Source organism: Arachis hypogaea, chromosome 5 (genome assembly GCF_003086295.3).
Source record: "Arachis hypogaea cultivar Tifrunner chromosome 5, arahy.Tifrunner.gnm2.J5K5, whole genome shotgun sequence".
NCBI lineage: Eukaryota > Viridiplantae > Streptophyta > Magnoliopsida > Fabales > Fabaceae > Arachis > Arachis hypogaea.
Window position 1 is genome coordinate 112,809,779 of NC_092040.1, and position 15,109 is coordinate 112,824,887.

General features: G+C 31.3%; 1 protein-coding gene and 1 long non-coding RNA gene across 5 annotated transcripts; both read left to right on the plus strand.

Moving 5' to 3' along the window:
- Positions 1–4,051: 4,051 nt before the first annotated feature.
- On the plus strand, positions 4,052–6,500 carry LOC112802857 (uncharacterized). 2 transcript variants are annotated; one of them, XR_011881581.1, is made up of 3 exons: positions 4,097–4,111; positions 4,204–4,845; positions 5,196–6,500. It is a non-coding gene; the product is annotated as an uncharacterized lncRNA (long non-coding RNA). The 2 variants fall into 2 exon arrangements; XR_003202555.2 differs by having other exon boundaries at positions 4,052–4,845.
- Positions 6,501–11,413: 4,913 nt separating this feature from the next.
- LOC112802854 (F-box/kelch-repeat protein At3g23880) lies at positions 11,414–14,560 on the plus strand. Of its 3 annotated transcripts, none has more exons than XR_003202554.3 (4): positions 11,414–11,664; positions 11,845–11,929; positions 12,150–12,249; positions 12,641–12,859. XR_003202554.3 is itself a non-coding variant. In XM_072236385.1 (4 exons), the coding sequence occupies exon 4, from the start codon at positions 13,215–13,217 to the stop codon at positions 14,364–14,366; it is 1,152 nt and encodes a 383-aa protein (XP_072092486.1). In that variant the 5' UTR covers positions 11,414–11,664; positions 11,845–11,929; positions 12,150–12,249; positions 12,602–13,214; the 3' UTR covers positions 14,367–14,560. The 3 variants fall into 3 exon arrangements, 2 of the variants coding, with proteins under 2 accessions (XP_072092486.1, XP_025702016.1); XM_072236385.1 differs by having other exon boundaries at positions 12,602–14,560; XM_025846231.3 differs by lacking the exon at positions 12,641–12,859 and adding an exon at positions 13,175–14,560.
- Positions 14,561–15,109: the final 549 nt, after the last annotated feature.

Consider the following 15,109-nt stretch of genomic DNA (forward strand, 5'->3'; position numbering starts at 1 on the left):
AAATTTGAAGATAATGGAACTTCAAAAATACACTCAAACGATTACAGAAATACACCCAAACGGTTACAGCAATTCACCCAAAGAATTACAGAAATACACTCAAATGATTTTAAAAACTACACCCAAAGGATTTAAGAAATACATCCAAAATTCGTTGAAGTACACCTTATGCATAATTCAAAACTCTTTCTCTTTCTCCTCCTCATCTTCTGCTGCTTCTTCTTCTTCAAAAACGATTTCAGAGTTTGATGTCAAAAAACAATGGAAATCGAGAATAACGAAGAAAGAAAATAGAGAGAAAAGCACGTAAATGAAGAAGGAGAAAGAGAAGGTAAGAAACGAAAGAAAAGAAGAAGAAGAATAATAAGAAAAAGAAGAATGTGCAGCAAGAAGAAGAAGAATGTGCAGTGAAAACGTGCAGTAACGGTTGAAAAAGAAGAAAGTGAAAGCAAGAAACGAAAGAAAAGAAGAAGAAGAGGAAGAGAAAGAAGAATCTGCAGCAAGAAGAAGAAGAAAGTGCAGTGAAAACGTACAGTAATGGTTGAAGAAGGAGAAAGAGAAGACAATAAACTAAAGAAAAGAGAAGAGGAAGAGAAAGAAGAAGAAGAACGTGCGCAAAAATAAGAAGAAGGTGCACTTGTAAAGACTTGTATAAAAAAATGCTTGTATGTGGAGAATTTTTCTATATAAAAAAAAGACGTTTTTAAGTTAAAAAAAATAAAATGGTATTAATCTTTTTCTTTGTTGATAGCATTGTCAACAATAACAGTAAATTGATAATTTTTATGTTTTGTTTTGTTTTTTTATTGTATCTGTTTATTTTGTTGCTTTACTTTAGGGTATTGAATTCTTTTGGTTTCAAACAAAAAATTGATCGCTTTTGTTTTTAATAATATGTTCAATTGTGTACGTATATATACGTGTGAACAAGAGTGTCGACTATGTCTAAGTATTAAATAAGCATTTATCTCTAAAAATGCTTCAAATCTAAAGACTCGAGAGCCAATAAATATAGATGATGGTGACAGCACCAATGAGATACTATCTATTAATAATATGTATGATACCCAACACATACAAGAGAATAAGATATCCACTAAAATATTTATGTGCGTATTAAAAATGGACTGAAAAAATCTTATAAATATTTTGTTAGTTTATTTTTTTATACATATGGAAGTTATTTCTATACATATGGAACTTATTTTTTTAAACAAAATAAAATAAAATTGAGGGGACCATATATTCTCGAAATCTCTACTAAGTTTTCCTACCAATAAAACCAACTCACTTTATTTAAGGGGCTCTGGGTACAATAATAAAATAATAACTAATTAATTATTACTATGTATATCTTACAAAGTAAATGACATTCATTTGAATAGGAAAGGTTCAAGTATCTAAAGAAATTGTTTGCGAGCTCCATTTGGGTAATTATTCTCTATTTGTTAAAAATAAAAAATTGTGATGACTCAATCGGTTTAGCCATACTTAACTAAAGTTTAACATAAAATCATGCTAGTGCATTAATTGGAAGATAGAGAATTATGACGGAGACTAGGGCCATGCATTGATGATGAATTTCTTCATCAGATCTTTATTAATTGTGTACCATTACACAACAACTACTCCTCCTATATTAGAAAAAAAAAGAATGAATCGAAACAATTAAATTGACAGGTTGATTCATACCATTACCAACCCTAGTTTAAAAAATTTTGAGTAATTATGATGTTCAGCCTTATAATGTAGTAAACTGTGATGCATTTATTCCAGCTAAACATACACTTCGATTTTTATTTTTTATTTTTTATTTTTCTTTAGATTTGAAATGTTGGACACCAAGCTAAGCAAGACTTGTTTATTAATTCTTCTTGCTTGATCTTGCTGACACCATCACATACACCACACACATGTGATAAACAAATTCACAATTTTGCAAGATTTTTTCTTATGTATAAATGCTTATTAGTGCAATTATTATTATTAAAATTTGATTACCAGAGTTTGATCCATTGCGAATCATGTCACGGAAATGTGCATTTGGTTGAAGAACAAAAGTTTTGCAAGATGTACACCTTTTTTCCTTTTTTCTTTTGTCTCTTTTCATTGAAATTGTATATGACGTAGTCTTGATTTTATTGAAAAATATTCATTGGTTATTGAAACCAGGCTCTTAATAAATTTTGGATGAAAATTTTAGGATAATTTACGTGAAAAAGTAGTTTAAGGTTTAAAATTGCGCCTAAATCAATTTCTATTACACTTCTGTTTCAAACACTATGATGTAAATCGAATCAATTTGATTGAATTTATAATATTTACATATAAATTAAATTAAATGAATCGGATACATCATGTTGAGTAGCAAATCAAATCAAATTGATTTACTATTATAGAGTAATAATATACATATAGTAAATTAAACTAGCTTGATTCGATTTATTACTTATACAGTTTATTGACATTTTTTATTTTTAAGTTAATTGTTTATTTATTCTTGTTTAAGGTATAGAATATAGAGTTTAGGGTTTAATTTTAAAACATAAATGTCAATAAAAAAATATCTTCTATTTAGATTCAAATAAAATATCAAAAAATTAAAACGAATAAGAACATAAATTTAAATTTTGTGTTTTAGTTCAAATTTTAAAAAATCTACATTTTTATAAATTTATAAATTCAAAACAGAATAATAAATAATTTTTAAAAATTTGTTAAAAATCATCCTTTGACTCATTAACATCTAAAGAATCATTACTGGAACTTTAAATAAGGTGAACTCTACCATGCCCTCTCTAAAATAAATGGTAAATTACCCCTTGTGGCATATACATTGATTATTGATAAATTATCTTTCAACCAGAGTTCTAAAGTTTGAATAAGATCGTCAAAATTAATTGCTATCTCTAATACGATCGCTAAAAAATTTATAGAAATTTGTGATATATTAGTTAAAAATGATGGTAATTGGTGCGTGAAAGAAGACACCAAGGTATTTTATTTTTTATTTTTTCTCTTTAATTGCTCTTAAATTATTTTTCAATCATTATTCAGATAATAAAAATCTTAAAATGGTAATTATGACTCATTGTTTTTATGACTAACTAATATTTTGATTTGTGTTTGTTATATAGTTATACAAGACTATGAGGGTTGGTTATCTGAAGAGGAGTATCATTGTTGATCCGACTTAACTTTAAGAAAAATATTAGGAAAAAAATCTTAGGAAGGAGAGAGTTGAAAAACTAATAGATGTGCTCATTGAAATTGGAGATTGAAAGCATATGAACAAGTTTAAAATCCTAACCTAATTGATTGGAAATGGCGATTGAATTTGAGAGGAATTATGGTTTTAATATTGGATAAGACTAGGTGTATTTGGTGGGGATTATGAAAATGACACTGCTATCAAGTTTCAAGAAAAACATCGCGTCAATTGAAAAGAAAAGAGAAGATAACGTAAATCTTGAAGCTTTGGTAGAAGAATAATTTATAAATAATCACTATATATATCACAAGGGATAATTTACCCTTTATTTTAAAAAGAGTAGAGTAGAATTCACTTAAAAATATTATAATAAAATATAATCTTTTAAAATGATATAAGAGTTAAAATTTAATTTTTTTAAATATAAAATAACAGATAATTATATAATATAAAATGACCAATTATATTTATATTATATATAATTTATAAAATAATTAAAATATTATACTAATTAAATTATCATTTTATAAATATTATACTAATTAAAATATTTAGATTTAGATTTATTCGTTACTAATTTAAAAATTATTTAAGAAATTGTCTTTCTCTAATAAATTATTGCATGTATAATATAAAATTCAAATTTTTAACACTTATTTAAACATGAGTTAACTAATTACTGAATCGATACAACCCAAATTGGTTAAAGTTGTTTTTCTTCTAAAGGAAGAAATTAAAGCAAAATTAATATATTTAGTTACATAATAAAATACATTATTGAAGGTATAATATAGCATGTAATATAAATTAATAACCAATACATTTTTATCGTCTCGTTTCTTTTGAAAAGCAATTCATTGGCAAAACATACGCTCATGTCAAAAATTTCTCCGGAAAATTGTATGAATTTCATCTTGTAATGAAAAGAAGTACTTACTAGAAAGTATAAAGAATTAATTTTATTTTACTTAATTTTATTTTACTTCCGCTAGCTAGTACCTCACGCGGGAAAAAAGAATAAGATGCCAACAAATAATGATTCTTCCACCGGAAATGGAGAAGCCAATCCTGCATAATAATGAAAGGATGCCGCCACCAAATGAAGAAAGACAAGACCAAACCATAGGGAGAAGGAGCAATTAGAGAATATTATTTACAATTTCCGTGAAAGTCTATTGTTATCATGCAAGAAATTTCCGTGAAATTTCCTCGCACATGCAATGTTGCTTTCTATGAAATAACGTAGCAGATTTGAGTACTTGATTTCTTTTATCTCTCTCTCTCTTCTTTATATTCTCTCCTTCTGTGATTGAGGCAGAAGTAGAAGGAGCTCATTGGTGTTGGAAGCAGTAATCCGTAGAGAAGATAAAGAATGGCGGTGGTCGGTGTTCCAGTTGGGAGAGCGTCTAGCAAAAAAACAGAAGATGGTGGCAGAGGCTCCGGATCTGCTTCCATCGAGCAGCAGAGATGAAGAACAATATGCGAAAGGTGATAATGGTTGTTGATGCAGCGGCGGAGGTGAGTTGTGAGTTGTGTTGCTGCTGTGGCGGCAAGTTGACGATACCGGTGAAAAGAACGCAGAGATCTGAGATCCTGCCATTGGCGGTGTTGCAGAGATAATTTGCTTCTTACAAGTTAGAATACTGACCTTCTTCTTCTTACAAATGAAATGTCACATTTAAGCTTCCAAATAACGATGGATCTGGTCTGGTGAGAGATAGAATGCACTCATGTTTATACATTTGTGTTTTGGTGAAATATTGGTTGAATGTCACATATGAGTTGCTCTTTTGGTCTTTCCAAGTTCAAAGTATTTTATTATTCAGCTCCAGGGGTTTTAAAAGGTTGTTTTAGTAATGTAGAAGTGCTGACTTACAATCTTTAATTGTATTTGGAAGATCACTAACTAAATGCTTCTTTATTTTCTTCAGTTTTAGAACTTTGTGAATTGTGATTAAGAACATATCTCATTTATTTTCTTCAGGTCTTGTGCAAACATAACGAATAAAACGGGACTGCCTATGCAACGGCTATTCCTAGCGGCAGTATTAGCAACCTCACCAACTTGCGTCGCAGATCTTACTTACTTCCACCAACGTTACTGGCTCGCCCCAAGGTATGGATCTTTTCATAGATCTGTAGAAGGTACTTAACACGCTTCCTTTTCTCTTACATTTATATCTACCTTTCTGTAATTTTGGAAATGTGTCATCACTGGCTAATCCTATTGTTCCTCTCACAAATCTCACTCGTCTCCAACCCCTCAGTCTTGCATGGAATGAGCTTAAATCAACATTCATCAGTCCTACATGTTTTTCAGAGCACCACTTTCATCAAAGTCTTTGACATCTCAGGCAACCATCTAAACTCTGTGTTGCCAATAGTTAGTTTAGTTTTACAATCTTTTTAAGCTGAGTTTGTTTCAAAGAGTAATATTACAGTCCTTGATCTTTTGAGAAACCTGATCTCCATTAAAGACCTCTATCTTTTTTATAACCTTCATCAAAATGAGCAAACCATTATGACAACCAAGTTAAATTGGGATTATATAAAAGATAGAGGTTCTTAATGGAGGTCAGGTTTCTCAAAGGATCAAGTACTGTAATATTACTCTAAAACAAACTCGGCTTAAAAAATTGTGAAACTTGGCTAACGATTGGCAGCACAGAATTTAGATGGTTGCCTGAGATGTTAAGGACTTTGATGGAAGTGGAGTTCTGAAAAGCATGTAGGACTGATGAATGTTGATTAAGATCATTCCATACAAGACTGAGGAGTTGGAGACGTGTGAGATTTATGAGAGGAACAATAGGATCAGAAACAAGTGATGATACCTTTCCAAGATTACAGAAAGATAGATGTAAATGTAAGAGAGAAGGAAGCGTGTTAAGTACCTTATACAGATCTATGGAAAGATCCATACCTTGGGGCGAGCATACCTAGCTATCAGCACCACTATCTTGGTGCAAGTTTTCCTTTATGAAGTTCACGACAACTGAGGTTAACTCATCTTGATGATTAGTGTATAAATGATTAGCACCTTCTATGATATGTAACTTGTGGTTTGGTATAATCTTGGCAAACTCCAATGCATCTTGAACAGGAATAACAGTGTCTGAAGAACCATGAACTGTAAGGACCCTGTCATACATTATGTGATTTCAGATTAGCTACATCTATGTGTTAGGGTTAATTTCATACCATTACTACTAATTTTTATTTGCAGTATAACCTTCCAAGCAAAATCATCTTTCACGTACGGAATTATATATATCACACTCATTCATAATTTGTCTACTCGAAATAACTCCTCTATGTTCTTTGCACGGTAGATTATGTTTTTGTTACATTCAGAGACAGATGCAGAAATGATATTACGAGGGGGCCAAAAACACATATAATATTAAAAATTATGTAAAAAAATTATATAATATAAGATGTATTACAAAAATATACCAACAGAGAATATATTTTAAAGTAAAAAAAAATATGTATATACTTTTTATTAACGAAGTGGTCGAATCTTCGTATCATAAAATTCACCAATAATAGAATTTGTGTCAAATTTTTCAGTAATTTTCTTTTTAATATAACTAAAAGATAATTAGCAAGAAATTTATCTTTTATTTTATTTCTAAGTTATTTTTCACAATATTCATAGTTGAAAAAGATCTCTTAATTGTAGCAGTTGAAACAGAGAAAATTAATACCAAATAAATAAAAAAAGACGGCCACAAGAAGAAAAAGAATTCACTTTATGAGATTTAAAATTTTTTATTTAATTAAAAAATATTAGTAATAATATCTTTTTCAGATTTCTTTAATATTGTTACTTACTTTGTAGATATTAAAAATTATTAATATTTAAATTAGACTGAACTTTTATTTATATTAGAAAAAATAATAAATAATTTTTTAAAAAAATTAAATTATACATAATAACTTATTACTATTAAAAAAAGTTGGGGCCGAGGCCGCCACTCGCCCCCCATGTCCGTCCTTGGTTACATTCTGCAATGAATTCACCACTTGATTAGGGGGAATCAAAATGAAACAATTTTTTATTTGTCACATAAGATATTTAACCTTGCAAGCTGCCTCTCTGATTTTTAGTCATTATCCTACATTTCATTGCCTCTGCTTTATAATTTTTTTATTTTTTAAACAGAGACCATGTAAATTCAACACACAAATTTATGAACCAAAGAATGTGCAACAAGTGGCAGAAGGGTGATTAAAACTTACTGCAATAGCAAATTCCCTCATATTCATATAATCATAAAGATGAAACATAATCATGTACCTACGTAGGATAATGAGAAATTTATGGACACTGAATTTTTTGTTAAATATCTCTCACTACCTCATCCAATCTTAGAGGAATTGAAACAGCATGATCAATTGACAAGTTACCTGACCGATTCTTCACATCAATGAAACCGTCCTTCTTAATTCTTTTCATATAACCTTTTCCAAGTCTTTCTTCAACTCCTATCTTCAGATCACAGCGTCCAGAGATGTTGACAACTAATTTAACATCGTCATATTTAGAAGCATAAAGAAGCACCACTCCGCCTCCTGCACCAAGAGTCCAAGATACAGAAACAGTTAAATTATAAGTACAGTTTGTATAAAAATAAAAATAAAAAAATTAAACGATAAATTTATAAAAATGCACCAGTTATTTGGTTCTCAAAACCACACCAGTAAGTTACGTTTCATCAAGTACAAATAGAAAGAAAATGACCATTCACATTGAGTAAGAGTGGAGCCCATTTCATCAATCTTACCTCACCCCATATGAAACTTGGTTTAAGGAAATATAACAAAGTACTGTGTAATACTACTTTTCTTGATACTATATCAAAACGGATGACCATCACCGAGTTCCTCTGTAGCTTATCTTTGCCTAGAATCTCAGAAATACAAGCTGAAGTTTCAATTTCAACATACATGTCAACCATGTAAATTCAGCGAGGGATCCAGAAAATTTTGATAGTAGGACAAAATATATATAATACGATAATAATTTTTATAAAAAAGTTATATGTACATAAAAAATTAGCTACCAAATTACTATGTATAAATGTATGTGTTTTTTAACTCATTTTTAATATATATTTTGTATTTAAATATATATTCTTACGAATGATTATTTTTTATGCACGTGTAGCATAACTATAACTATAACTATTATTATTATTATTATTATTATTATTATTATTATTATTATTATTATTATTATTATTATAATAGAATATGATCAATCTTTAAAATATCTATTTATCAAATTAAAATACTAAAACACTAATTTAAATAATAACATATAATTTAAAATTTTATTTTTTTTAAGTTTTATATTTTAAAAAAATTGAATAATTTTTTTCTTAACAATACAATTGAAATATCTTTTTATCTACATATATCACTAAATGATCATTTAAAAATTTATATCTCATACAATTAGGTCTTAATGATGTTCATAGTTCAAAAAATTCTTTCAATTAATGTAGTTGTCATAGAAAAACTAAAACTAACTTCAAAAGAAGAAACATCGATGGATCAATAATATTTTTTCAAGTTGATTTCTAAAAAAGAATATTAATCCATTTAAATTTAAAAATTGATCATTATAATACATTCAATATGAAATTCTCAAATTGAATATCAAGTTTCGAAAATTGAGTAAAACTAGAATGAGACCCGCGCAATGCGCGGAGAGGTAGATTATTTATACTATATAGTATATTTTAATAAATGTTATATTAAAAATATTTTAGAGAACATATTATAAATAGATTTTAAATTTATTTATTTTTAAAAAAGACATAGGTTATTTATATTAGAATTATACAAAACTGCATTTTTATTTTTTTTTCATTTTTTGATTTGCATTAATGGCTACACTTTGTCTTTTCTTGTGGTTTTTTTGTTTGTAAATAATTAAAAAAATAAATAAATGAGAATGAAAAACATATTGAAGGTTGTGGTAGACTTAGAGAAGGGGGGTTGAATCTATGCCTTCCTTTTAAGTTGCTGTTATTACCCTTTTTAAATAACTTTGCAGATTTGATTCTGTTTGAACTCAGCAGCGGAAATTTATGAGACAATTTATTTTTGTCTCATGAATATCAGAAAACAGAACGCAGCAGAATTACATACACCAATAACACAGGATTGACCCAATCCTTTCACACTCAAGTTCTAACCTAACTTGACATTGGCTATGCTAATACCTAACTATACCTCTTAGTGCTACCCCAACTAAGAAAGGGATACCTTACAGGTACAAGATACAAGACACTTAACCAACCTAAAGAAATCAGTAAACAACTCTAGGCTTTTCTCTCAAGTGTATCTCTCAGCCTTTTTCAACTCTTGGCTTTTTCTCAAGCTTTCTCACAATGTCTTTTCTCTCAAGAAATTACAGAAAGACAAGCTTAGAAAAGTTCATTACATTCAGTAAAACATGAAGGAGATTGACTTCATCAGCAACCTCTTTGCTATGTGCAAAACCAGATTCGCAAACCTCAGATATAGTTCTTCAGTATTGGCCGAATGCTTATTTGAAAGTAAGCATTATCCAAGTAGAGGAACTTCTTCACAGAACACTGTTCTCACACTCTGGTTTTCTCTCCTTGCTTTTGAGTGAACAGCCAGCTTCTTTTTATCTCCTTGCATGTTCCTTGGTTCTTCTTCCAAGGTCAACACCTTGAGCCTTGAGCTTCACCAACCCACAAGCTCACCTTTCCTTCTCAAACATCAAAGTAGAACCTTTGCTTCTGACTTTTCCAACTTGACCGAAAGCCATGAAGGAGTGACCGAAATTATTTTTCAATGGTCAACCAAATCTGAACCATAGAGATGCAACTTGGTCTCCAAGAATCTCTTGTGACCGTGGATTTGTAGCAGTGAAGAACAGTGATCAACTTTTTCCTTGAATGCCATTTTCGGATAGAGCAGAGAGTTGGGAAGAAGGGATGAAGATCTGATGCATGTAAGAGAAAATGGGTTACCTTTAACCTAAGTTGGATTTGGTTTAGATTTTCTGATTAGACTCTTGCCTTTCAAGCTTAATCTCTCTCTTTCTTTCTTTTTCGGTGAGTAGCGTGTGGAGGAAGCTCTCTCTCTTTCCTCTGTATTTCTCTGACCAAAGGGAGAAAGTGTACGTTGAGTTGGGAAAAGCAAGCGAGAGGGAATTGCTTGCTGAGTGCAAATCAGGCTTGAGTATTGATATGGTTTGCTTGGCCCATTTTGATTTCATAGCTTACTTCCTTTTGGGCTTTGCTTGATTTACCAGCCCACCAGCCTTGCCATATTATTTTCATATCATTTGGACTGCTTAAATTGAATTTTGGCCTGCAACATAACATAAATAATTAACAATATATACTTATTAATTAAACAACTCTAATTATTTATTTTGTCAAAAATAATGTTTGTCATCACTAATTAATTTAGTTAATTTCTTAACTCAACACATATAAAAATGTTAATTAAATTTAAGAAATTTTTAACAATTAGTATGAGAGATTAAGAAATGAAGAGTAGTAAAAGTCTTAATATGTATAAGTTGTAGAATTTGAATATTTGTAACTGAAATTTTTTATAATTATTATTATTATGACACTTTTAATGTATGTTTATTATATTTAATTAGTACTTGATGTTTCAATTGGATAAGTGTTTTTTGTTTTAATTTTTTTAAAATATTTTACTAAATAGTGATTGGTTGATTTTCATCTTTTGCCAAGTCATTAGAACTGGTGATGTAACATCGTTAGCAAAGAAAATATGGCTTAAATTCATTGTGGAGAGAGTTGGTATCAGCTTTTATATATTATAAATTGATTATCTTTCAAATTAAATTTCAAATATTATTTTTTGTTTGATAACCTAATATTTAAATAAAAAAATTAGTACCACTGTACAGAAAAAAGGTAAATAAAAAATAAAATTCCACTACTAAGTAAATTGAAAGAATACTTTTTCTAGGGTGTTCAAAACTAATCCAAACAAAACAAAACTGATTAATCGAATCAAGAAAACGGAAAACTAAAATAACCGAAAATCGAAATAACTGAAAAATTATGTTTTTGCAGTTTTCTGTTCGATTCGGTTCGGTTTTTAGTTTTGGTTAAGAAAATCTGAACCAAACCAAACCGAACCGGTATATAAATAAAATCCGCCGCAGACCTCACTACCTTGCCCTACTCTGAACTCTCAACCCTCGTCTTCCACTCTCCTCTGCCATCCTCCGGAGTCCAGACTGAAGCAGCCGCGAAGGAGCCTTTCTCCCCCTTATCCCCTCCTTCTCCCTCTCCCTTTCTCGTACCCACTCTCTCTCCATCGTCTCCCACGCAGTGAAACAGCAGTAGTAGTGCAGCACGCACCATCGCCCTCCGTGAAGCACAGCGCAGCGCAGTCCAGCCGCCGTGTCTTCCGTCACACAGGTTTATTCTTGACTTTCTTTCTGAGTTTTCATTCTCTATCTGCCATTTTTTCCTTTTCTATTTTTGTTATAATTTTCTTCTTGATTATTGATTGGTGTTTTTTATTTTAATTTTGTTTTCTTGGTTCACTGCTATTATTAATTTTTTTTAATTTATTCTTCATTTTAATTTGTTTTCCAGTTCTTCTAGCCTCGTCGCCTCCGTCGCAGCATCTCCCTCTGTCGCAGCATCTCTGTCGTCCTCTGTAATGGAGCCTAAGCCTCAGGTTTGTTTTTTTGTTCTGATTCTATTTTTTTAAATCTGGTTTAGTATTCTTATTGATTCTAATTTGGGATGAACACTTGGTTGGCTTGTTCTTGATTCTATGGCTGAGTTGTTGATTCTGATTTTGTTTTTTAATTCTGAATTTTTTTGTTCTATGTGATTTAGGGTAATTCTTGTTTAGGGTTGATTCTGAATTTCTTGTTTATTCAATGCTAATGCAGGAAAGGAGAAGGTGAAAGAGGAAGAATGTGGAATTAGTGCACAACATGAAAATTTCAGTCTCTTGCCTTTTTTTTTTGCTTCTTGATTTTTCTGAGTGAGGTTGATTATTGTTCCATCTTCTGCTTCCCTTATTTTTACAAAATTGTTGATGATTTTAATTTTGTTATGTTTTTACTACTTTGTTAATGATTTGAGTCATGTTGATTACTTGTTTGGAATCAGTTTGGTTGTATTCAATGATTTTGTTTGTAAACTGTGTTTATTTGCTAAAACTTGTTATGATTCTAATTTTGGCCCTGTTCCCCTAATTTGAAGATTGAGAATCGAGAATACCTTTTAGAGGCACATTTTTAGTTTAGTTAAGCATTCATACTACTGTTTAACATTCATTTTTTCCTGAATATACAACCCTATTTGGTATTATTTGTTATAACTCAATTTCTGATTTCAGGTTCTTTGTTTGCTGAACAATTTTTTGCGATCTTGCTAGGAAACATCAAAATATGGCTGCTTTGCTGTACAAATTAACGGAAGCAACTTTTTTTTCTTTTTATTGTGTTGAACTTTTTCATGTTTTTGGATTATTGTATTATAATTTCTTTTGTTGTTGAACTTCTTGTATCAAGATTTTTGTTAAGATTTTTGTTAGTTATTATGTTGTACGACTGTATTTATGATTTTGTGAAATTAAACTTGTTATTTTGTTGCATATGTTTTTGTTGAAAATAATATAGGACAGTTTTAGTGCATGGGAAATAACTGAGACTCAATTCATTTTTTGAGTTGAAAACCGAATAAACCGAATTAAACCAAGTCGATTTTAATTGGTTTAGTTTGGTTCGGATGGTCTCAGTAAAAAGACCGAACCAAACCGAACTACTAATATAAAATTGGATCGGATAGGTTTTTCTTAAAATTCCACTACTAAGTAAATTGAAAGAATACTTTCTCAGTTTCTCTACTGTAAAACACTATTTTGATCAAGTTTCAAATTTGTGCGCGATCACAAATTTTTGGTTTTCAGAAACGGCGTTAATAATCTCCAGATTACCAGACACACGGGAATGCAGATGGAGCCTGAAGACCCAACAGCGGCGGTCCTCTTGTGTGAAGTGGTGGTGATGGAGATCCTCTCTTGGCTTCCTGCAAAGCCTCTGACGCGCCTGAAGCTTGTGTGCAAGTCATGGAACTCCATCATCTCCAACCCTCACTTCGTCAAACTTCACCTTCACCGTTCACCCAAAAATGGCATCCTCCTCCTTACGCGAACAAAACCGCTCACCCTCGGCGAAGGAAAAAACTGGGACTTAGTGTTTAGTAGCGTTGAATCCTTCATCCAGAATCCATCATCCACTCTTGTTGCTCAAGAGAATCGCTACTCCCTATACGTAGAAGACTGGGTTGTGGGTTCATGCAACGGGTTGGTTTGTGTGGCCCATGCTCTTGACCACCCCAAGACCGATATTAGTGATATCTGGGTGCGTTTATTGAACCCTCTCACAGGGGGTATTTCAGAGAACTCGCCGTGCTTACGTGTCAATATGCACAATGTTCTTGGATTTGGGTATGATGAGTCAAGTGATAGTTACAAGGTACTGGCTATCATTTGGGATTCTTCTGGAACATTGATTACGCAAGTTTATAGCTTTGGTGGCAGTTCATGGAAGAGGATCAAAAGTTTTCCTGCTTTTCCGTTTTCTCCTGAAGTTAATGGCTACTTCATCGGTGGCACTCTTAATTGGATAGGTCTCCGTACCCCGCATGGAGGTGATTATGATTGGGATGCTGTTACACTTGATATGTTAACGCTTGTTTCTTTTGACCTGAAATCGGATACAAGTAAAGAGATTCCGCTTCCAAAGGGTATCGATGAGATCCCCAGTGAAGAGCCAACTCTGGGAGTTTGGGGAAATAGCCTGTATCTTCTTCATGATTACCAGAACACTCATTTTATTGCATGGCAAATGAAGGAGTTTGGAGATGAAAATTCTTGGACTCAATTGCTAAAGATTAGTTTTCACCATCTCGGTGTTGAATGGCTATCTCCACGATTTGTATTTGAGAATGGAAATGTCTTCATGTTGAGCGGCTGCCATAGTTCTGAGGAAGTTTTTTATGACCGAAGAGATAATAGTGTTAAACGCGTTAAATTCTCGTCCAACCCTCGTTACATCGTTGCATTTGATTATGTTGAGAGCCTGGTTCAGCTTTGTTAAAATTTGGTTCCTATTCAAAGTTTTGCTTCTTTAGCATTTTGTTCTGTCAGCAAAGTTCAGGTCATTGTGATTATTTTGGGTGATTCCTTACTTTGGCTACTTCTTGTTGTTGGATCCAAATTTGTAGACGGATCACTTTTATTTTGGCTGCAAACTTTATACATACAGGTGCATAAAATTCTAACATCCTTATCATGACTACTTGTTGCATAAGTTTATTAATTTTTGCTAATTGTTAGATGAAGTTTAAAGACAAATGAAGTTGCGTTGATTTTTTCATTAGTAAGAATCTAGAACATGATTTTCTGGAGTGAAGAATGATTTTCGCGACCTTCCCATCGTAAAAGTAATGAAATTTTCACTTTATTTAGTTAGTGGTTACTTTATCTTTTCATGACATATGTTTTGTATGGTGAACTAGCTTGATGGCAAGCTGAAATCTTATTTATAGTAGTCATGGGATTGGATTGTACTAATAGGAATGAATAATATAAAGATGGAAATAAATTATGACATCCTATTACCCTGCCAAAAGTACCCTAAGTATGCCCTATCTATGATGTAGATGCTCTATTTATGATGTATATACCTTCATTAGTTTTTTTCCGTGGAAATTATGTGGCTATGTGAAGGTGGTTTTGATCCTGTGTATCTCCATTTCCAATAGCGTTGGAACCAAAAAACTTACCTGCAGAGTATTGTTTCTAGTTCTTTTTTTCTTCGGAGTAAATTTGTCATGCAGC